The sequence below is a fragment of the Chelonia mydas genome, chromosome 21 (assembly GCF_015237465.2).
Source record: "Chelonia mydas isolate rCheMyd1 chromosome 21, rCheMyd1.pri.v2, whole genome shotgun sequence".
Lineage (NCBI taxonomy): Eukaryota > Metazoa > Chordata > Testudines > Cheloniidae > Chelonia > Chelonia mydas.
Genome location: NC_051261.2, coordinates 13462860 through 13486894, shown reverse-complemented (window position 1 = coordinate 13486894; position 24035 = coordinate 13462860). Strand labels below are relative to the sequence as shown.

Sequence of the window (24035 nt, the reverse complement as noted above, 5' to 3'; positions counted from 1 at the left end):
AGCCACCCCTCCGTCATGACCAAACCAGAGTGATGCTGTAACCCTGTGTGCCAGATTGGCGGGGGGCTGTCCATAAATTACATAACACACTCTGGGGGTGGTGTATCCTGCCTTTTGCACCTTTGTTTCAAGTGGTGGGGGGAGGCTTGAAAAATCACTCAAAAAATCGTTATGCAATTTATGGACAGTCCCGGACACCCAGAGCAGGAAGCCAGGACCAGCTGAGCAGGGGCCACCCTGCCACTGCCCCGGCACTGAGATCCCACCCACTCTTTGGGCTGGCCCAGATTTTTCTGGGTGCCAAGTTTACCCAGTGTGTCCCCCCCAACCCTGCCACCCCCCCCCAACCAGCAGCAGTTCCCCCAAGCTGAGCAGCACCACCCCAACCTTGCAACCCCCCCAAACCACGCAGTGCCCCCCCCCATACGCAGCACCCCAAACCCAGCAGCGCCCCCTAACAATGGGAAGCCCAGTGCTGAGCTCACCCCCCCCCCCAGTTGCTCCCTGGCCCCAGTCACACACCCCAGGCCCAAACGAGGGGCCCCTGCAGCGTCAGGTGTGGACAATGGGAGCCCCCCCCATGCCAGACCCACGGCCTGTCCCGAGCTCGCTCGCTTCCGTTCCTTTCCGCCAGGGGGCGCCGCTCGGCCTGCCCGCTCTGTGCGCACGGCGTCGCCTGCCCGGTCGCTGCGCACGGAGTGACGCTCGGCACCGCCCCGTGCGTGTGACGTCGGCCGGTGGCGAGCCCCGCCCCCCTGCCGGTGCGCGCGGCGGCCGCAGTCCCCCCGCTGCGGAGCGCTCGGAGCCGGAGTCTCCCCGCTGAGCGCCGCCGCGCCGGGCCCGCCCGGATCCCCCGGTTCGCGCCCCCGCCCCGCCCCGCCGCCCCCCGCTCCAGGATGTCGGTGCCGGAGTCCGCCGTCGGGGACGAGATGAAGCAGGCCAAGGAGATCGAGGACGCCGAGAAGTATTCCTTCAAGGCCACGGTCACCAAGGCGCCCAAGAAGGTACCGGCGGGGGGGGTCCGGTCCGGTCCGGTTCGGCGGGGGGGTCCGGTCCCAGGGGGGTCTGGCTGGGGAGGGCCCGTCCCGGGGCAGAGTGGGGCGGGTCTGGAAGTGGGGGGGGGGAGAGGCCTGTCCCGGGTGGGAGGCTCTGATTGGGGGCGGGGGGAGGCCGGTCCCGGGGCAGAGAGGGGTCTGGGAGTGGGGGGGGGGAGGCTGGTCTCGGGGCAGAGGGGGGGTCTGGGAGTGGAGTGGGGGGAGGCTCTGGTTGGGGGGGGCCGGTCCCGGGGCAGAGAGGGGTCTGGGAGTGGGGGGGGGGGAGGCTGGTCTCGGGGCAGAGGGGGGGTCTGGTAGTGGAGTGGGGGGAGTCTGGTTGGGGGGGGGCCGGTCCCGGGGCAGAGAGGGGTCTGGGAGTGGGGGGGGGGGAGGCTGGTCTCGGGGCAGAGCGGGGGTCTGGCAGTGGAGTGGGGGGAGGCTCTGGTTGGGGGGGGGCCGGTCCCGGGGCAGAGAGGGGTCTGGGAGTGGGGTGGGGAGGCTGGTCTCGGGGCAGAGCGGGGGTCTGGCAGTGGAGTGGGGGGAGGCTCTGGTTGGGGGGGGCCGGTCCCGGGGCAGAGAGGGGTCTGGGAGTGGGGGGGGGGAGGCTGGTCTCGGGGCAGAGGGGGGGTCTGGTAGTGGAGTGGGGGGAGTCTGGTTGGGGGGGGCTGGTCCCGGGGCAGAGAGGGGTCTGGGAGTGGGGGGGGGAGGCTGGTCTCGGGGCAGAGCGGGGGTCTGGCAGTGGAGTGGGGGGAGGCTCTGGTTGGGGGGGGCCGGTCCCGGGGCAGAGAGGGGTCTGGGAGTGGGGGGGGGGAGGCTCTGGTTTGGGGGAGGCCGGTCCCAGGGCAGAGAGGGGTCTGGGAGTGGGGGGGGGAGGCTCTGGTTTGGGGGAGGCCGGTCCCAGGGCAGAGAGGGGTCTGGGAGTGGAGGGGGGGGGAGAGGCCTGTCCCGGGTAGGAGGCTCTGGTTGGGGGGGGGGAGGTGGGTCCCGGGGCAGAGGGGGGTCTGGTTTGGGGGTGGGGTACGGATTGTGGTGAGCACGCAGTTCTGCTCTGCAAGAGACCCTGTTGGCAGCTGATCCAAGGCTCGGTTTGGGAGGGCCCGGAGATGGGGGTGGGTAACTGTCAAGGCCTGGGAAGGGGCAGCGTGTGCCCTAGGAGTGGGGACTACAGATCTTGGGGGAGCTGGCCACCTGCTGTGCCTCCCAGGGGTTGCACTAGGGGGTGGGGGGAGAGTGGGAGCCCGCCGGATGTGGATGGGGGGGGGGTTTGCGGGATGGGGTGCCCCGGTGTTGTCGGGAGGATGCCAGGTACAATGCACAAGGCTTTGTGGGGGAGTTGTGCTGGCCTGGTACAGATATCTGTCAGGAGGCAGGTGGGCAGATTTGGGGGTTGGTTCGAACTGGGTAGGTTAGGCTGTGACCCTGAACTCAGGGTCATGCAGTGGCTTGGAAGGGTGGAGGCTGAGGAGAAAGTAGCTTATGAACTAGGGCATGATAGCAAGGTGCTGGGTGGCCCAAGAGATGTGATGGAATATTCAAGGGGTATTTAAAAGACTACAGCAAGCCAGACATTTTGGGGAGCAGGGGTGGTATGTACATTTGTGGGTGCAGTGGACACATTTGGGCAGCCAATGAGAGGAGGGATTTGATGACAGCTTTGAGGAAAAGACCAATCTGAAGGCGGGTTTGTGGGAATGTAACTCAAGCTTCCTGGAGTGCTTGCTGCACTCAGGACTCCCCTCTTGTCCCTTCACCCTTAAAGTGAGTGAAATTCTCCCATCGGCTCCTCAGTGCTAGCAAAGGTGAGAGCCCTAATTGAAACTGGTCACTGTGCTTTTACTGCTCCGTCCTCTAAATTCTGTCTGAGTAGGATTAGACAAGGGGGTGGTCAGCTACAGCCTCCGTTGGTAGGGTTGCACGAATGGTGACTTAACTTTGCGTGTGTAGATGCAGCTGAGACTCTAGGATTTAGACTTGCTGTGGGCGGTCCCTGCTGTGTTGAATATCATGTTCTCCCCTAAGCTGCTGCGGCTGCCACATGCCTCAGTGTTAGGACTTGAACGGAGTAAATGGGAAAAACACCAGAGACCCTGGAAATGCAGAGCCTTCCTGCTGGGAATTTTTTGATTGTTGACATAGGTGCTGGAATTTTAGAGGGTGGGGGTAACTGGTTTCATCTACATGCCACTTAAAATCATTTGCATTTGAGATATCCCCTCTTGCCTAATCTCCTCAAATAACTAGCATTCAGCGGCCAGTGACAGAGAAACTCAATAGATCTGTCTGTTTATGCAGACTGTGGATACAGCCCGGAGGAAGAAGCAGAAGAATGCAGAGGCTAAGAGCTGCTTCTTTCTAGAGGTGGTTCTGCAGCTGTAGCCCGGCTTTAGAGAGAGCTAAAGCAAACTATTTCCTTCTGATTGTTACCTCCTTCCAATCATGCAGGATGGATATGAAAGTAACAGTCTGAGGCTTGTGACCACATAAGCCAGACTGTGGCAGTGATCTGACAGACACATGTACTGTAACAATTAAGCAGCCCATGGGGCGGGGGGAGCTGCTGTGGTGGTGGTGTGGGAAACCCCTTTAAAGTGCGGATGAGGGTACCTAGGGTTTAGCTCAATCCAGTGTTCTTGTGGGAGAGGCTCTGGGAGGGCTGATATACTTGGGTATATGTGAGGTAATAGTCGCCCCTTGAAACTATTGCTGTAGTTCTAGGCCTCTTTCATAGCTTGATGTGCAGTCATCAGGTTGCAATGCTGCCAAGGCCTTGCCGGGAGCACTTCAGGACATGCAATGAATGGCCTTTGGGGCGGATAACTTCCGTAGCCAGTGAAATCTTGGGTGGCATTGCCATCAGTAAGAATGAATGCTTCAGGCCACCACTTTCCCAGCCCACCCGGTGATTGTGAATAGCACTGATAGCAGAGGCGTTGGCAAAAACTCCAAAGTATACAGTGCTAAGTGCCTGCAGCTTATCTCAGAGCTCAAGGCATATTTTCAAATTGCCTCATAACAAAATCATAACCATTAACAGGCCTCTTTCCTTCTTGAGACTTGTATTTTTTTCTATTAATGCAAAGTTGATGTGACTTCTATGTCCCTTTTTTGAGCTTTGAAACTCCCTCCTTTCACACAGGCCCCCCAACCTTAGCTCCACATCTCAGGCAAACAGCTGAGAGTGACTCCCTGTATTCGCCAGGAGAGAGAGTCCAACAGCAGGTTTGCTTTGAACATACCATTCTCTAAAGGCTGGTGGGCATGAAGATCAGACGTAGGGGAAGGATGGGAACATCTCCAGGATTTGAGAGTGCTGGTCCTGGCTCCGTCTCCTTTGTACTAACCATTCTAGAATAGCTTTTCCAAGAGCAGTCTTGTGTCACTTGCTGAGAAGTGCAGTGAAAGTGCTGACAGGAATAAGCATCTCTCAGCGTTCATTTGGATAGGTGGCAAATGTGTTCAGTTTCCCAGGCTAAGTGCCGCACTTGAGAAGCTGGAGGGATCGTTAGCGAGAAGCGACTCTGATAGGAACTGGGCTGTGGGAAGATCCCCATCAGTGGATTTTCTGCAGAAGCAGATGTGTTCCTCATGTTTGATCAGCCTGAAAGAGCTGGATGATGAGATCCTGGTTAGCTACATATCCTGGCCTTGAGGAGCTCCTGTTTCTTCTCCTGTCATTGAGTCGGTAAAGGTTAAAAAGTGAAGCAGCAGGAGGTAAGCGATTAAGAGATTAAATGTATCAACTCTGGGTTTAAATACAAGGCCAAAGAAGGCGAGGTGAACTGGCATTCGACCCTGCATAGAAACATGTGGTCTTTTTCCCCGAGTAGATTGGGGAAGCTAGTTTAGCCGAGGCTCCCTCTTGACTGCAGTCTACTTAATGGAACTCCTCTTGCTTTGTCTTTTCTGTTAGCAAAATAATTCCAGCTTTGTTCTCCAGTGATACTCCACAGTGCAGTGGGCAGCTGAAGAAAGGCAGAGAGGTATACTTAGTCTAGGACGTTAACCAGTGTGTTCTGTACTGTAGGGCCTAAATGGTAGTAGGAACTTTAGAAAAAGATGGATTGCCACCGACAGGTTTCCCTCCAGTGGTGAATTGTGTTGAGGGTTTTATAGATTTAAGAATTTTATTAAGATGTTAAAATAAAAAAAAGATACAGAGTTTAAGCGTAGAAGTTTCTGGTTATCTGGGAATAAGGACCAAATTATTAAGGGGTGCGAAGTTTGGTTTAGGATCGGATGGCATAAGGAATACAATCTGCAATATCCCCAGTTAGGGGTAAAAGGTTGACAGGTCAAAGTACAGACATTGAGATATGAGGGTATGTTGTTCTTGTAATGGCTATGTTCAGGTGTGGAGTATGAGTGGATATGATAAGGATGGATTTACCCTCATTTGGTGAGATTTAATGTTCAGTGAGTTTATGGTTCCAGTTCATATGGTTCAATGGAAAAAGTCTCTTGGTCCCTTTCTCGTAGTTGATGCACAATGTCATTCCAGCTCCCGTCTCCTGGTACTGTCAGTGGCCGGTGATGTGTTCAATGTAGATGTCCCCGGACCATCGGATGGTGTCCGAGACCGTGAGGCACCGCATGAGCCGTGCATAGTGTCGACCGATCCCACAGGTCCGCAGCACATGCTTGTTGCAGGGGTCCCAGGCACCCAGGGCTCCCACGATCAGGGCGTCCATCTACACCTCGTAGCTCTTTGCTCTCAGGGTGTCGGCCAGGGGGGCAGAGCTACACCCAGAATCGTATTCTTGTAATGGCTCAGGAATGGCTCAGGGGCTGTTCAGTATAGGGTGCGTAATGGTTTGAGCTGTTTTCATTAGGAATACCAGTTTCTTCAAGTCCCTCCTGTTCAGTGAGCAGGGCTTTCTGAGGCTTTGGCTCATATTTCACTGTCAAATGATTGTATATTCAGGCGGGAGTGATATCTGCTGTTTGATCTAAGGTGGGACGAATTCTAAGTTGGGAAAATGCGCTGAGATAGTAGTGAATGGTAGAACCTCAGGATCAGGGAGCCCTGACCCTAACTAAGGGCTGACTACAAAGCATAGTATCTACCCAGGGTTTCTATCATGGACTGAAACAGCATCAGCTTAGTGACATATCTCTGCAGCATCCTCTTGTCACACCACCGATGAATAGGGCCCTACCAAATTCATGGACCATTTTGGTCAATTTCAGTCATAGGATTTTAAAAATAATAAATTTCATGATTTCAGCTATTTAAATCTGAAATTTCACAGCGTTTGTAGGAATCCTGACCCAAAAAGGAGTGTGTGGGGGGTGGGGAGGGGATCGCAAGGTTACTGTAGGGCGGGGGTTGCAATACTGCTGCCCTTACTTCTGGGCTGTTGCTGCCGGCGGCGCTGCCTTCAGAGCCGGAGCGCGGCGGCTGTTGGCTGGGAGCCCAGCTCTGAAGGCAGAGCCGCCACTGCCAGCAGCGATGCAGACATAAGGACGGCCTGGTATGGTATTGCCACCCTTACTTCTGCGTGGCTGCCTGCAGAGCTGGGCCCTCAGTCAGCGGCTGCCGCTCTTCACCTGCCAAGCTCTGAAGGTGGCAGTGCAGAAGTAAGAGTGGTAATACTGCAACTCCCCCCGCTCCCCCAGATAACCTTGTGACCCCCCCCGCAACTCCCTTTTGGGTCAGGACCCCCAATTTGAGAAACGCTGGTCTCCCCGTGAAATCTAGATAGTAGAGAGTAGACACACAAGACCAGCTTTCACGGTCCATGAATTTAGTAGGGCCCTACCTATGAAGCTTAACAGCCCAGCTCGCACCTTGATCTACTTGCCAGGTGTGAGCTACTTTTCATCAGGTTGACCTGTAGTCAATTATGCTTATTCATGCAACAGAACTGAAATGTTTTCACATTTCACAAGGGCCAAAAGCTGTCTCCTGCTCTGTCGGGCAGACTGGAGCTCGCAGCACCTGCCCAAGGCTCTGTCCTCCTTGGCCTGAGAACCAGGTAAGTGTGGTGTATTCCTGCCCCTCCCGCCGCATGAAACCAACTGCCCTGGCTCTGTGCTTTTTTTGCTTCTGAACCTGTGTATGATGGCGTCAGTGGAATCCCGCGGAGGCTGTGTTCTAGAGTGCCAAGGAGAATGCTAATGTACTGCTGCAGCTTTGCAGTGGTACGGATTCAGAGCTACTCTGTGCGTGGTGGGGGAAGAACAGAGTCAGGGAGGACTGGGGGGTGGGGGGAAGTGAGACACTGGGAGGACTGAATTTGGGGTGGTGGGGGGTATAGGTGCATATGGGATCCATCAATTAGAGATACGATTTAAATCTCTCAGTGAATTCCCTAGAATTTTTGTGTCTGTTGCTAATTTTTTGAGGTGACTTGCACAAGCTGCTCTGGTGCTGGCTAGCCTTGATAAATGGGGCCTGTTTGCTCCTGGCACATCAGTCCTTCTGTGGATGAGGTTCATAGAATATCAGGGGTGGAAGGGACCTCAGGAGGTCATCTAGTCCAACCCCCTGCTCAAAGCAGGACCAATCCCCAATTTTTGCCCCAGAGCCCTAAATGGCCCCCTCAAGGATTGAACTGATAACCTTGGGTTTAGCAGGCCAATGCTCAAACCACTGAGCTATCCCTCCCCCCAACAGAGCATGTCTAGCAGAGGATGGCTGGTTGTGTCCTTCCCAGGGCAGAATTGCCACATGCTTCACGGCCTCTTTCCGTAAATACAAGATTACTCCCAAGAGGTATGTTGTACTCCATTAAGCCCCTGCTGGATTGCTGGCTGTCTGCAGGATACCAGTGAATGAAGCTGCTCTGACAGTCTGGGAAGGAAATGTGTTCTGGACTGCATTTCTCAGCGTCTCTCGAGTGAGCCAGAAATTAGAGATGGAAAAGACCACTTAGCTCTCCTGTCCCCTGCTAACAATAAGATGTTTCCCTCTAGGATCAGTACACTTTGGGGCTTCCTCCGTTAATCCCCGGAGGCTGTCACAATCTATCCAATAGATTTCCTTATCAAAGCTTTTCTTAGTCATTCTGAATTTCTTTCTGACATAGATTTGCTGGGATTAAATTATCACCCATAAATCCTTCCCCACCCTTCAGATACTAGGAGATGGTTATATCTCCACCATGTCACTTCCACAGGCTGTGTCTACAGTGTACAGTTAACCTGGGTTATTGGCCTCCAGTCTGAGGAGCTGGGTTAGCCTAGCCCGGATGTGAGCATCCCCACTGCAAAGCTCTATCTGTCCACTGGTTGCACACTTGCCTGTGTGTGACTGGGAGCATATCCCATGGTTCTTTGTGCTGAGATGCTCTAGGATTCTTTCCTGGTCAGTTGTGTCAATTGCGGGAGAATTTCTGTCCTTCTGGGGGAATTGTGGGAAGCCGTTGGAGGACTATCAGCACTTGAGTGATTTAGCCCGTTTTCTCAATGCCAAGTGGGCAAGTTTCAGCCTGACTTAAATCAGAGCTTGCCTTCTACCCCACGTTCCCAGCTGAGTAAGCAAGCCTGGGTTTAAAGTACTTCCAGATCTGGGTCAGAGGTTTTTCTTTGGATGGTAGGAGGGTTAAAGCTAAAACGCAGGTAAGAGCCCAGGATTAACTCTGCAGTGGAGACGTACTGTTAGACGCTGATTAGCCAGACCCCGCACGTTTAACTGTCAGTCTTTCTTAACTGTGTGTGGCTCTGTTGTAGCTGTTGGTCCCAGGATACAAGACTCGCAAGATGGGTGAGGTAATATCTTTTACCAGACCAACTACTTTTGGTCCCATAAAAGATACTTACCTCAGTCACCTTGTCACTCTTCCTTAAGTAATTCTCTGCTGCCTCCTGACTTTCTTTCTGATCTTCCTGAAGTTTGTTTGTTTGTTTTTTGTTTGTCTGGTGCCAAGGCGCCCAAGCTTGGATGCAGTATTCCAGGCGCTCTTCCATCAGAGCCACAGAGAGAGGGGTTGTCACCTCCCCAGTTCTGTACTGAGATGCTTCCGTATGCACAGCCCGGCGTTAGTGGCCTTTCTTCTAATTGCTGTCTGCTGTAAGTTGCTCTCAGCATTACTGCTTTCTAGGTTATTCCCGTTACTGCGCAGCTGTATTTTGTGTATAATTTTTCTATAAGTATTAACAGCACTCTTCCAAATTGAATCTCATTCTGTTACCTTCCGTATTTCTGATATTGCTAGAACCCTTTATATTTCTGCCAGCACTGGTATTCGCTTCTCCTGCTGGTGTAGTATTGTCCGTACATTTCATTAGCACACTCTTTACCTCCTTTCCAAATCTGTAATGAAGAATTAAAATTGAACTGGACCTTGCTTTGATCACCATAGGACCCTAGTGTAGGTTCCCACAGGGGGGCTGAGCAGATCCTTCTGTGCATCTTTGCTGCAGTTGGACTGGGGTGAGGAGTGTGCACATAGCAACAACCTGTGATTCTTTCCAAGGGGAATTCTCCTTGCGTCTCTCCAATGATACGAGGGGGCAGTGATCTGGCTCTTTCGATGCACCAACATAGATTTTAAAATAATTCTGCATAAGTTTAGGGGAGGAGGACCATAGCTGATGTGGAGAACCGGAAGGGGGCCCATTCTTGCACACCAAGATGGGGTGACCTTTGGGGTCCACTTGAATGGCACATGCATCCTTTCTGCGTTGTCCTTTGGACTGACATTCCAGGGATCAAGTCCATTCATTCTCCATATATTTGCTGCTGTGGCCATTGGAAATAGGCTGAGTTTCCAACTTTATGACACTTCGGACATTAGAAGGGTGACTAAAATCCTCCTTGTATTCCCTGTCCTCCTGTACAGCTGCTCTGGCAGGCTTCTCAAGAGTCTCATTATAAAAATGCCAGTTCTAGATGATTAGGGATCACAGATCATGCAGGTACAACCCTTTTTGAATAGTGCAAGTTTCCCTGTCTGCTCCATCAAACTGTTATCTAGTCCTGTTAAGAGGTCCTGAGGCTTTTCCTGATGGGAACCTGGGTCTGGTAGAAGCAGTGCCTGTTCTCGAGTATAGGAGATCGAGTGATGACAGTTTTTTAAAACTCTTCCTGAAACGGAAGGTTGTTTTGCAGTATGGAACAGGCTATGACAATACTTTCTTTGGGATCCTGACAATTCTTTCCACAGTTGGATTCCAGCTTGGACAGTGTTTGCGTCCGTTTGTTCCCAATTGCTGAGGGTTTCTCAATCTTGCTACATGAATCTGTTCTCCAGAGCCAGGTTTGAGCTGACTGTTGGAGATAAACATTTGACATTTTTAGCAGCGCATTGTATATTCATCTGTTTTTACATACAGAGGATCCTGTTTTCAATGGCTACCCAGTGGAGTGGCAAATCAGTTGCTTAATGGAAGGGATTAGTAAAGGGGGGAACAGAATTGTGCAAATAGAACTATGCTTAGTATGTTTGCCTGGTTTTAAGAACAGGATGTTGTCTAATAAAGGAGGTCCCTTTCTTGTACGGGTTTCAGTGCATTATAATATGTTTATATGGTCTCCATGCAGGAGATGTTACATTTTGTGGTAAGGTTCTTGAATTTCCTGTTAAGCTCTCTGATCAGTTGAGGTGTTTTGTAATGGAGAGAATCAAACCCTAATGCAAAATGTGCTCCAAAGTGAGGGGGCAACCATATGTAAATAGGACATTGAAAAGGTACTCCCCTCATTTGAGACCAGCAGTGGACTGGAACTTTGCAGGTTTGAACAATGCCATCAGTGTAGACTTAATGGCTTTATCAGTCCATCAGCCATAAAGCTAAGCAGCCCTTTATGAATGGGTATTTATGGTCCGGCTGTGTCTATTTGTCATTAAAAATTATTTGAAATATGCCCCTTTTTCCGAAGGCTAAATGTAGCTCAATGTTCTCCACCCAAGCCAAGAACAGTTGTTGACCTGGACCCCATGGGATTCTGGCAACGTGGCAGCAGACATTGTGGGGCGAATGTGTAAGGCAGAATGTGGAGGCTCCAGGCAGAGAGGTGGTTTTCGGCCTTGCAGAGCATATAGAGTGAATTCTGAGCAGCAGTCGTGGCAAATTTGTTCTTGAAATCGAGGCTGCCTCTGCACTAGGAAAATAGCTTCTGCTGCACCCGGAGTCTTGTGGGAATTGTGCCTTTGAGAAGGAACGACATGGATGTTGCAGCTATTCATGCCGCTCGTGGGGCTACCCAGCTGCCCTGTCACATCCGGCCAGTTGAACTGTGAATTTTAATTACACTGTCTGATCAATACCGTGACCTTGGTAACGGGCTCATTGCTGCTGTAGAATCTGTTTACTTCAGGTTTGTAGCAGAGAAAGGACTTCGCTGGCCAGAGACATGATGTTCTGATTAGTCAAACAGGCAGCATTGTAATGCAGGGTGGGAAGCCTGCTGCTGTAGGGGAAGTGCGTATTGCCTCAGTGCTGCCTACTGTTATCCTGAGAGAACCATCAGATCCTGGTGCCATCCTGGCTCTCACAAGGGGGTGGCTGAGTTCATAAAGACCAGAGTGAGGCAGCAGGTGCCTGAACCAATGGGGGATCAGGCTTCTCAGGGTGGGGGCGGTGGCTGGAGCCTGCCTCAGAGCAGCTTCCTCCTGCAAAGATTCTCTTTGCTTTCCTTTCATTGAGTGACGTGGGCCTTGGTGCTGTGGAAACTCTGCCACTTGTGCCAGCTGTTTTCAGGATGTTGATGTTCTCCCCCTCCCCGTCCTTCATGAAAAGTCAGGATCAGAATATTGCACATTTTTCCCTAGTACCACAGGGAGAAGATTAATTCCAAGCTGGGCATGTTTGGAATGAGAGCATTTTGCCAATTCCTATTGAACTTGGATCAAGAGACTGTATACATATAGTGTGGCTGCAAATCTTCCCATGTAAAACAACCTATTTGCCAGTAATCTCCTAGATGCAGTTCCATGGGCTATTGTATTTCATCCTGTCATCAGGTGGAGGCAAGATAAAAATTGACTCCTAATGACCCCTTAACTGACAGAAAAGTGAGCGGATTCATTCCCCAGCTGGTGGAGGAATTGCAGTGCATGGTTGGTGGTTCTTCAAGTATATGTCCCTATGGGTGCTCCCTTGTAGCATGGACGTGCGCCTGTGAGCTCTTGACTGGAGAATACAAAGCAGTGGCCATGGACCTTCCCAGAGCAGCATCTTGTGTTCCCAAATGAATCATGGAATCATAGAAGATTAGGGTTGGAAGAGACCTCAGGAGGCCATCTAGTCCGACCCCCTGCTCAAAGCAGGACCAACACCAACTAAATTATCCCAGCCAGGGCTTTGTCAAGCCGGGTCTTAAAAACCTCTAAGGATGGAGATTCCACCACCTCCCTAGGGAACCCATTCCAGTGCTTCACCACCCTCCTAGTGAAGTAGTGTTTCCTAATATCCAACTTAGATCTCCCCCACTGCAACTAGAGACCATTGCTCCTTGTTCTGTCATCTACCACCACTGAGAACAGCCGAGCTCCATCCTCTTTGAAGGCTTCTATCAAATCCCCCCCACTCTTCACTTCTGCAGATTAAATAACCCCAGTTCCCTCAGCCTCTCCTCGTAAGTCATGTGCCCCAGCCCTCTAATCATTTCCGTTGCCCTTCGCTGGACTCTCTCCAATTTGTCCACATCCCTTCTGTAATGGGGGGACCAAAACTGGACGCAGTACTCCAGGTGTGGCCTCACCAGTGTTGAATAGAGGGGAACAATCACTTCCCTCGATCTTCTGGCAATGCTCCTATTAATACAGTCCAATATGCCGAGAACACACTGTTGACTCCTATCCAGCTTCTCATCCACTGTAATCCCCAGGTCCTTTTCTGCAGAACTGCCGCTGAGCCCGTCAGTCCCCAGCCTGTAGCAGTGCACGGGATTCTTCCGTCCTAAGTGCAGGACTCTGCATATAAGGAAGCATGGATCCACCACCACTCAGGTCCTTCTCAATCGCCTGCTTAAGTGGTTTATTTAGATCACTTAGGTTGGCTGCAGCAAGGAGCTTTGTTGCTGAAATTCTGTCTTGTGTGTGGAATCCCACTGACCTAAACAGGTACAAGAGCTGGTTCTGGGCGTGAGAGTCACAAACCAGAGGCGATTTGATCTGCTGAATTAAGTAGGTAAAGATGCTGATTTGTTCCTGGAAAGAGTGGATGCGGCCTTAGGAGATGGAAGATCTATTCTTCGTCCCATAGACAGCAGTGAATGGTGGGGAAACCTGCACGTTGGATCCCAATGATGGAACTAGCTAGAGACTCTAGCCCCCCTGAGTGAGGAATAGCTGAATGAAGGGTAAGTCTAGTGTTTCAGAGCGGGTGTCTACCACAGTGTGGCCATGGGTTGCAGTCTGTCTGGAATAGTTTTATGACCAGCCAGGCTCATGCTCCTGGAGTTAAATGTAATTTTCCAGTCCCGATGAGTTGCACACAGATTGCACTGGGTGTAAATGAGACCTCAGCTCTAGAACATACCCTCACCGTTGCCTGAATTCTGCACTGATGGTCTGCCAGCCAAGATGCAGTTTCAGCTCTCTCGCCAGAGCAGTGATCAAATGGTTAGGCCTGTCTGGATTTTAATCTCAGTGTAACACACACATTGAGGTTACGCTGCTTATCCCGATGCTGACAGGCTGCTGTGGAAGAGCCGCTTGCTTCTAAACTGGCACTTTGCTTGTCAATGAACTTGTCTTTCTGCTGGTACCAATCACAGCAAATTGGCCAAAATCATGTCAGTTGTATGTTCTTCGTCTTGGTCCCATTTCAGGCTGTTGATGTTGCGGAGCTTTGTTCTCCGTTTTTACGTTTGTTTTACAATTTTTACAGTTTTCCTGAGACAGGAAAAAGTACAAGGATATCATAATGCTCAATGTCCTTTATATCCTGTAGGCTAAATAGTCATATGAGGGCCATTGAAGTCTGCTTGGTATTGAAGCTCATACAGCTTTTTGTTCTGTTTATATACCCCAGGTACCATAGGGTCCTGGTCCATGACCTTATCACAATACATATAAGGCCTGAAAGGTTATGGTAAATAACTTGTACTTGTGTTTACCGTGTAAGACTCTCTGAAGAACTGGAGAACTAATAAGCTTATAACATCATGGATACCAGGGAAGTCCAGTCCCATTACTTGGGAAAGGAAGTGACTTAATTGCGATGTTTAAAACTTTTTTTGTGTATGGTTCTGCGTATATAACTCAAACACCAAACCCAGCTGGGAGAAAAGTTATTTTGCTAAAGATTCAGCACATCTCCTCCCATCATCTAACTTTCTAGCCCATCTCTGGGTCTTCAAAAGAGAGACCTCCAGCAGAACCAGGGAGACCCAGACTTGATATGCTTGAAATCTCTAAAGAGTCATAAAAAATAATCAAGTGGAAAAGATCTCTTTGCAAATTCAAAGTGGCTTTTCAGCCTCGTAACCAAAAAGGGCCCAGACTCTCATATTTTTTTCCCTTTGCAGGTCACCTTTAAACACACTTCCTGCTCTGGTGCTGATCAGCATTACATTGCAGGTACCTTCCATGCTGCTGTCACCATTCAGCCTGTATAAGAAATATAGCAACCTTGGTGTGCAGCTGGTTTGGCAGCCTGAAGTAAATGATCCCCAAACAGTTCTAAATTAAATACTTAAAATTGCATTAATGCAACACTGATAAGACTTTACTGCCTCAAGGTAAAGATTCAACTATGATTGCTACAGAAAACTCAGCCCAACCCCCTGGGGTAACTGCAGGGCTCTGTATTGAACCCTGGGGGCTGGGAGTCAGGAGACCAGGCTGCTGCTCACCAGCGGTGTGACTTTGGGCTCCTAGCTTAACCTTGTGCTGACTCAGTATGCCCACTTGTGAAGTGTGTCCTGATGCGGTTGTATGCATGTGTGCAGTATTGTGTAAATGCTTTGGGGGAAACTAACACTGTGGTTGGAGAGCAAGTTTGAAATCTTCAGTTCAAAAGGCAGCTTTTCTAAAAAGCTCTTAGCCCCTGACAGCTGGAGCTTAGTGTCAGCGCTTCCCTGGACCTCTCTGACAAGGGAGTTCCTACTGGAGTACGACACTAATGTAAGAATTGAGTAAAATTCCCAATTCTGCAGTCCTCCTGGCTGTGTGCGTAGTATCCAAGTACCATTATTTATTTAAAGTCACTTTGCTTTTAGTATGTGGCATAATGGGTAACAGTTCCAAGTGTGACTGTGTAAAGGTAGACATCTAAGGAGCTTCAGGATACTGAGCTCTCCTCACCCACTGACTTTGGTGGGTGGTGGTCTCTACTTCTGAAAAACGGACGCTTTATTTAGGGTTGGGCTCTTCCAAAGATCCAGAGGGAGGTAAGTGCCCAACTCACAAAATGCACACTTCACTCTCTTGGGGCTTGTTGACATTCAAAATTGCACTGGATTAACTTTAAATTTGTTTTAAAATGGATTTGGTTAGAAGTGGATGCTCTATAGGCCGAGTTTAAGTCAGATTAGGAGTTGGCCCACACAGTTGCACTAATTTAACTAAGGGCATGGCTACACTTGCAGATGTAGAGTGCTGGGGGTTAAACCAGCCTTTGGAGACCACAGCAGGGAAAACACTGCCGTGTGTTTACACTGTCAGCTGCAAGCGCACTGGCATGGCCACATTAGCAGCTCTTGCAACGCCACAAAGAGCAGTGCATTGTGGTAGCTATCCCAGTGTGCAAGTGGCTGCAATGTGCTTTTCAAATGGGCGGGGGGGGGTGGAGTGTGACAGGGAGTGTGTTGTGTATATGTTGGGGGAGAGACTGTTTTGGGGAGTTGAGAGTGTCAGCATGCTCTCTTGTAAGTTCAGACAGCAGCAGACCTTCTCCCCTCTTCTCCTCCCCCCAACAGCAGCATTCCACAATCATGGTTTGCTTTGTCCCGGAGCAGATAAATAGCTGGCTATCCGAAACGGAGCTTTGAAAGGGGATATCCGCATGCATGCAGCCGATTTTAAAACAATGAAAAGAGTGGCCACCGGACTTCAGGGGATTATGGGACGTTTCCGGAGTCTGATCAGCGCAGTAATGCAACACCTGGTCCACACTGATGCCCGGGTGTTTCAGTCGGGGCGCAGCAAATTTTATGCTTCTCGTGGAGGTGGATTATCAGGAGCGCTCCAACTGCAGAGTCCGAGCGCTCTCTGTGCCTTGCCAGTGTGGACACCTCAGGAGTTAGGGCGCCTGGGGCTGCTTTAATATGCTCTAACTTGTAAGTGTAGCCAAACCCTAAATTGCTTTAAACTCTCACCTGCAGTTACAGCTTGTCTTTGAATATAGGCGAGGTCTCAGTCTCCTTTCACAATCCCAGCCTGGGCGTTTAACCTTCAGGCACGCTTTTAAAAATTGATCCCTATATGTATAATCTGTGCAATCTCCTGCTCTGAAATCCTTCCCAGAGTCCAAGGGCTGTATACTTTATCTCTCCTTTTGGTGGAAAAACTTTGCCTATGCTCCTTGAGAAATGAGTTACTTTGACCCTGAGGTTTTTATAAAACAGTAATTGTTATTGTTCCCAGTTACTATTTAACCATCAGACCCTTAAGATCACATGTATTTTATTTAATGTTGTGTTCCATTTATTATTCCCTTAACCACCTTTTCACACGTATCATTATATGATGATTGAAAACCAGAAGCTCTTTTTCACCCCATTAACCTTTGTAACTTGCCTGCTTCTTTCAAGAGCGTCTTAATCTCTGTTGAGCTTCAGATTCTTGTGAAAGCCTTTAACCCTCGTCTTGAAGCAGATGGAGACTTCTCTTTAATGCTCACTAGCACAGAAGTCCTTCCTTTCAATGAGGAACCCAGATAGACTTTAGGGTTTTATTTGTATTATCAGGAGCTTAGTACCCTTTAGTTCCTGGTTGGGTGTGGCTTGGATTCCCAAACTAGAGTCTGGCAGTTGGCCATAGAATCATAGAATATCAGGGTTGGAAGGGACCTCAGGAGGTCATCTAGTCCCACCCACTGCTCAAAGCAGGACTGACCCCTAATTAAATCACCCCAGCCAGGGTTTTGTCAAGCCTGACCTTAAAAACTTCTAAGGAAGGAGATTCCACCACCTCCCTAGGTAATGCATTCCAGTGTTTCACCACCCTCCTAGTGAAAAAGTTTTTCCTAATATCCAACCTAAATCTCCCCCACTGCAACTTGAGACCATTACTTCTTGTTCTGTCATCTGCTACCACTGAGAACAGTCTAGATCCATCCTCTTTGGAACCCCCTTTCAGGTAGTTGAAAGCAGCTATCAAATCCCCCTCATTCTTCTCTTCCGTAGACTAAACATCCCCAGTTCCCTCAGCCTCTCCTCATAAGTCATGTGTTCCAGTCCCCTAATCATTTTTGTTGTCCTTTGCTGGACTCGCTCCAATTTTTCCACATCCTTCTTGTAGAGTGGGGCCCAAAACTGGACACAGTACTCCAGATGAGGCCTCACCAGTGTAGAATAGAGGGGAAAGATCACGTCCCTCGATCTGCTGGCAATGCCCCTACTTATACATCCCAGAATGCCATTGGCCTTCTTGGCAACAAGGGCACACTGCTGACTCCTATCCAGCTTCTCGTCCACTGTAACCCCTAGGTCCTTTTCCGCAGAACTGCTGCCGAGCCATTCGGTCCCTAGTCTGTAGCGCTGCATGGGATTCTTCCGTCCTAAGTGCAGGACTCTGCACTTGTCCTTGTTGAACCTCATCAGATTTCTTTTGGCCCAATCCTCCAATTTGTCTAGGGCCCTCTGTATCCTATCCCTACCCTCCAGCATATCTGCCCCTCCTCCCAGTTTAGTGTCATCTGCAAACTTGCTGAGGGTGCAATCCACACCATCCTCCAGATCATTAAAGAACATATTGAACAAAACCGGCCCCAGGACCGACCCTTGGGGGACTCCGCTTGATACCGGCTGCCAACTAGACATGGAGCCATTGATCACTACCCATTGAGCCTGAAAATCTAGCCAGTTTTCTATCCACCTTATAGTCCATTCATCCAGCCCATACTTCTTTAACTTGCTGGCAAGAATACCATGGGAGACAGTGTCAAAAGCTTTGCTAAAGTCAAGGAACAACACGCCCACTGCTTTCCCTTCTTCCACAGAACCAGTTATCTTGTCATAGAAGGCAATTAGATTAGTCAGGCATGACTTGCCCTTGGTGAATCCATGCTGACTGTTCCTGATCACTTTCCTCTCATCTAAGTGCTTCAGAATTGATTCCTTGAGGACCTGCTCCATGATTTTTCCAGGGACTGAGGTGAGGCTGACTGGCCTGTAGTTCCCCAGATCCTCCTTCTTCCCTTTTTTAAAGATGGGCACTACATTAGCCTTTTTCCAGTCGTCCGGGACTTCCCCTGATCGCCATGAGTTTTCAAAGATAACGGCCAATGGCTCTGCAATCACATCCGCCAACTCCTTTAGCACTCTCGGATGCAACGCATCCAGCCCCATGGACTTGTGCACGTCCAGCTTTTCTAAATAGTCCCGAACCACTTCTTTCTCCACAGAGGGCTGGTCACCTCCTCCCCATGCTGTGCTGCCCAGTGCAGCAGTCTGGGAGCTGACCTTGGTTCATGAAGACAGAGGCAAAAAAAGCATTGAGTACATTAGCTTTTTCCACATCCTCTGTCACTAGGTTGCCTCCCTCATTCAGTAAGGGGCCCACACTTTCCTTGACTTTCTTCTTGTTGCTAACATACCTGTAGAAACCCTTCTTGTTACTCTTAACATCTCTTGCTAGCTGCAACTCCAGGTGTGACTTGGCCTTTCTGAATTCACTCCTGCATGCCCGAGCAATATTTTTATACTCCTCCCTGGTCATTTGTCCAATCTTCCACTTCTTGTAAGCTTCTTTTTTGTGTTTAATATCAGCAAGGATTTCACTGTTAAACCAAGCTGGTCGCCTGCCATATTTACTCTTCTTTCTACACATCGGGATGGTTTGTCCCTGTAACCTCAATAAGGATTCTTTAAAATACAGGCAGCTCTCCTGGACTCCTTTCCCCCTCATGATTCGTGCTCCTTAACCAATGCCATGTGTGCTACAGAAAGTAAGAAGGTCTCTGAGCAGCTTTTAGCTGCAGTGACACAAAATCAGAGCAAGGAGGCCTTGATGTTAAACACCTAGACCTACCAGTGTCTGAAATGGCAAGTGTGCCTTAGAATTAGCCCTGCTAGGAGTGGATCAGGAGAAGGCCCCAGACTGCAAAACTGCTAGGCAGAGTTGTCCTAGCTTTGGCCGTGGTTTGTCTGAGCAGGGCATTCTCAGATACCTTTAAGGACTATCCAGATGAGCCCTTCAGGAGGTTGTGGGAAAACAGAACTGGGTAACCCCAGCTCCACAACTAGGGCAGAGTGGGCCTAAGGACACCGGCAAGCAGCTCAGTCTTTTGGCGGGGGAGGGAGAGTGGGTATGGCTCAGTGCGAACCGTCGGGAACGCTGCCCTGGCACAGCACAAGCAATCTTTCATGTATTTGCCCCTTAACTTAACCAGCTTTGTGGTAGTTGGATGGCAGTGTCATCCATTCAGGGCTCCCGCTGAGACTGACAAAGGAGGGTCAGCTGCAGTTCCTGTTCCCAAGGCCCCAGAAGAGTCTGGAATAGGAAACTTACTAAATATCTGTGCCATGACGGGTTGCTGTTGAGGCTTCTCAGGGTGCTCGAGCCAGGTGAAGCTGCCAGCCCCCTCCATTCAGAGAACAGCAACTCTGAGGACTCTGTGACAAGTTATAGCTCTGTGTTTTCAGGATTGGGGAAGAAAGCAGTTGCTAAATTTTCATTGGTTTAACCTAGCAATAGATACTTCACAGCTGGCCCTACTCGGATGGTTTTTAATGAACTGCTTTCTGGAGAGAGAGAGAGAGTCCCCATTAGGACATGTAAGGGGTATTAGGACATGCCATAGGCAGGAATTACCTGAAGGACTAGACTCATCTGGGCAAGATGGATCAATGGTAGGTGTGGGTCGTGAACATTACATAAGTAGAAAAAGACAGTAGGTGACTATGTACAGAGTGCCTGACACATAGTATTTTAACTGGACTCTCATTCGAAGTGGAGTTAGGATGATCTCAGATCTGCATCCTGAGAATTGGTTACTCTGGTATGCGTAACGGTGTCATTGGAGGATGGAAGATGGCCACAAATTAACCTGCTAGTCCGCTCCTGTTCTTGACCTAGAAAAAGAAGCTGCATGGCAGCCAAATTTCTGCCTGTCTGAGGATTCACCAGGCGCTTGTATGCCTGACATGAATAGTAACGTTCTTCCTTCGCTTCCTCTTTGTGGCTAGAGTTAATAAACATGATGATTTTCTTCTGAAAATACGTGAATTAAAACCATCACCATTTAAAAGCGTCTGAACTCACAAGCACAGCGAGAGCCTGCTGCTTACGAGAAAACAATTCCAACCTCCCAGGAGGAAATAAATAATCTTTCTGTAGAATAATTCATCACTGATGGTAGCAGTAGCATTTCAAGACAGTTTTCCAGGCCTCTTAAAATCAGTAACTGTAAATACGAATTACAGAATCAAAGCTGCAGTTTTCTAACCTTGCTACTGGGCTTTGGGCCATAAAGAGGCTGGATGCAGGTTGATACTTTTTATTCTGATAAGTTTACAATCCTAGTCTCGGAATGAAAAAATAACCCGTAAAAGAACAGGTAGCATCAGGGCATCATGGTCGTGACCTGCAGAGCAAAGCGTGCAACCAATAGTCCCCAGATCCACCGAACTATTGCTAGGGCAAGTGGATTAAATCAAGGAATTCACAATTGTGTCCTGATCTCTCTGTTGCTGGGTTTCTGCAGCCCCCTGGGGCAGCAGTTGCATTGTTCTCTCAAGCAAGTGGTGAAGGTGCCTAATTCACTGGCAATGCCAGAGTCCTGGAAGGACATGCACACCCATTTTCTCCTGGGTGGCGATGTCAATCTGCAGCTGTATGTTGCAGGTCTGTGTCTGTGTACTCTTGGTGTGATTAGTCTGACAAACGATTACAGAGGAAGTTTTTGAGATTTTGAGATTGATGGCATTTTCTCAGCTGACAAATAGAAAAAACACCCTTTTTTTAAATCTGCCAGCCACACTAAAGCAGCCTGGGATCTGACAGACGAGCAGGGTTCTTTCTGGTTAGCATATTATCACCAGTAATAAACCTACTGATAGCCAAATTTCTCCCATAGGCGTTGGCTTTACCAGGCAAATGCGCTTTTTATCACATGGTAACATCCCAATGTAGCCAAAGTAGTATTTAGTTTTCCTGTGTTAGCAAGTCGAGGTTTGCCCTGGGGCCTCTCTAGAGTTTACCTCAGCCAGCCAACAGATGTAAAAACTAAAAACCCTAGTCCAAACACTGAATTCCCCTCTTGTTAAATTGTCATTGGACACTTGCCGGATATTTTCCCCCATTCCAGTCATTGAAATTGCTGTAGATGCACTTTTCCCCCAGTTTGGAACTCACTCAAACTTGCTAGATACTAGTAATTGAAGGTACCTTTCTCTGCAGTTGGTGCTTTGGGATCGGTTTGTATTTTCCCTTAAGCTCCAGTTCATTGTGGGAGACCGGGCACTGGGTCTGGTTTCTGGGGGCATTTATAAGAACCATATGTATAAAATTAGATTTGTACAGAAGTTACATGCAGCAGCTCAAATGTAGCCCACTGTTCCAGGAAAGGTCATTTAATTGCCTAAACGCATTCATAATCTCAGAGAACTGTAGAACCCCCACTATGTATCAGGGACAAAATCCAGATGGCTTGTCATCCCATGCAGAGTGACTATGTTGCTGGAAGAATTGGCGGGTGTAGGTCTGATGAGTTGCTGGTTGATTTCAGCAGCCAGGTAAAACTGCCAAAGAAACTTACCAGCCAGGTATAGAACCTACTTGCCTGCCTTTTGCCATGCTCATGAAAAACTAAGGACATTTTTACATATCTGTCTGATCAAGATTTGCCAGGAGTGAATACAGCACTAGATTAGGCTGTGGCCTACCTGTGAAGACTGTGGGCTATCCATCAGTGAAGAAGCAGTTAACATTGTAGTAAGACTGTAGTGTGCCATTGAGGTTGGTCTGTAACACAGCTGCACAATGACCGAGAATGGAAGTATCTAATAGCATAGCTGACCTGCGTTTCCAGCATTAGTTTCAAATGGCTAGGTGAGAACGGGGATCATTTTGACCTTTCAGTCTTTCTCAAGACACAGCACTATATCTGGAGAGGTCAGAATGTCTTTGTCTTCTGTCCTTCTGCCATAGACTGAACAAAATTAAATACCGTTTGCATTGTTGCACTTAGACGTAGCTGGAAAGTATTGGAACTGCTTGAAATACAGTGGAACTGCACTACGTCTCACTGATTGCGAGGAATTGTACCTTTCCGTTATTGACAAGTGTAATTAAAACCAAGGCCCCAATCCTGCACTTGAGGTGTGCCTATGCTGGTCGGGGCCGATACACTTTGCTCAGTGCTTGATACGAGACTTCTGTGGCAGATTTAAAGGTTGACAGATGAGAATCTTTCTTGTTAGAAGCACCTCCCTGAAAGAACTGAGCTTGGTGCGGTCCAGTTGATCGATCACTGGAGTGAACCTGGGTTCTAATCCTGACTTGGACACTGTCTTGCTGGGTGACCTTGGACAAGTTGCTTCCCCTCTCTGTGCCTCAGTTTCTCAATTTGTAAAAAGAAGGCCTTGCTGACCTTCCTTTGTAAAGTCCTTTGAGCTGTAGTCACAGAAAGCTCTGTGTAAAAGCTAAGTATTGCGTTGTTCTGCCTACTTAGTATTGACGTGCTGGGATTAAAAATATTTTCCTTGCTATTAAATGGTGTGCTCCACCCAGTCGGAAAAGCCACTTCCAGCAGAGTGAGAAGTTTGGGTTCCAGTAAAAGACATTTTAAAGATTGCTTTTGGCCTTGGGAGCCCAGAGCTGCCTGTATTCACAATGAAAAGGTGGGCAGCCGTACTTTCCAGCCCTCTCTGGGAAGAACCGGACTAGCTGGCTTGTGAGCCTTACCAGCAAACCTAGCCCATCCAAAGGAGACGGCTTGGGTGGCTGCATGCCACAGCAGTGCAGCGCAGGAGATACTCTGCACAGTCAGTATGTAATTGGAGTTTGAGAGATTACAAAGAGGATTTTCCCCTTAATGCCAGCTAGAGATCCCGGCACACGAACAAGTAGGATGGCTGGAATTAACTGGAGGACATCACTGAGTGTGCAGTCAGACCTGGCTCTTACTCTGGCTTGGGTAAACTCGCCTCCCCAGCCCCCTTCTCAGCCAGTCAGGAAACACCCTGTTAGTTTGTTGCAGACGGGGTTTGAAGAGGGTTTAAGGCTGGAATCATTCATTTGATTAGTAAGCTGCTTGCAATGTTTGATAATATTTTTAGACAGGGCAGATTTTGCTAAGCTGCAGAGTTCAGATGAGCTCCGTTAAAGCCGGCCCAGGGATTACTGTGGTTAATTCAGCACTTGGTTTCTTTAGCAACCGATTTCTCGGATCCAAACTCGCCTTTTTAGAACTGAAAAATCTTGGTGCAAATGCCAAGACAGGAACCCTTTTGAGAATGAAAATGGCATTTGCCTACAACAGGGGTTGGCAACGTTTCAGAAGTGGTGTGCCGAGTCTTCATTTATTCACTCTAATGTAAGGTTTTGCGTGCCAGTAATACATTTTAACGTTGTTAGAAGGTCTCTTTCTATAAGTATATAATATGTAACTAAACTATTGTTGTATGCAAAGTAAATAAGGTTTTAAAAATGTTTAAGAAACTTCATTTAAAATTAAATTAAAATGCAGAGCCCCCCGGACCGGTGGCCAGGACCTGGGCAGTGTGAGTGCCACGGAAAATCCGCTTGCGTGCCACAGGTTGCCTACTCCTGGCCTACAACATGATGCAAAGGAACTGCCAGTGGGGGCAGCATTAGGATTGGGAAAAGGGGGTTGGGTATACTGGTGGGGATTATCCATGCAGCATTGGTGACTGCAAAGGGGCTGTGTGGGTTAGTGATAGACCATCATGTAACCCAGGGGTTGGCAACCTATGGCACGCGAGCC

At 49.2% G+C, this 24035-nt stretch overlaps 1 protein-coding gene across 4 annotated transcripts in view; it reads left to right on the top strand.

Annotated features, from left to right (window-relative positions):
- The first annotated feature begins 744 nt into the window (after positions 1 to 744).
- AHCYL1 (adenosylhomocysteinase like 1) overlaps positions 745 to 24035 on the top strand; it is a 45908-nt gene continuing 22617 nt past the window's right edge. Inside the window, exon 1 of one of the 4 annotated variants that reach the window (XM_037885245.2) lies at positions 745 to 1004. In XM_037885245.2, the coding sequence (XP_037741173.1) occupies positions 897 to 1004 (108 nt within the window). In that variant the 5' untranslated portion in view covers positions 745 to 896. Of the gene's footprint in view, positions 1005 to 6928; positions 7010 to 24035 lie in introns of those variants that run through there. The other 3 variants (XM_037885246.2, XM_037885243.2, XM_037885244.2) reach the window with 3 other exon arrangements.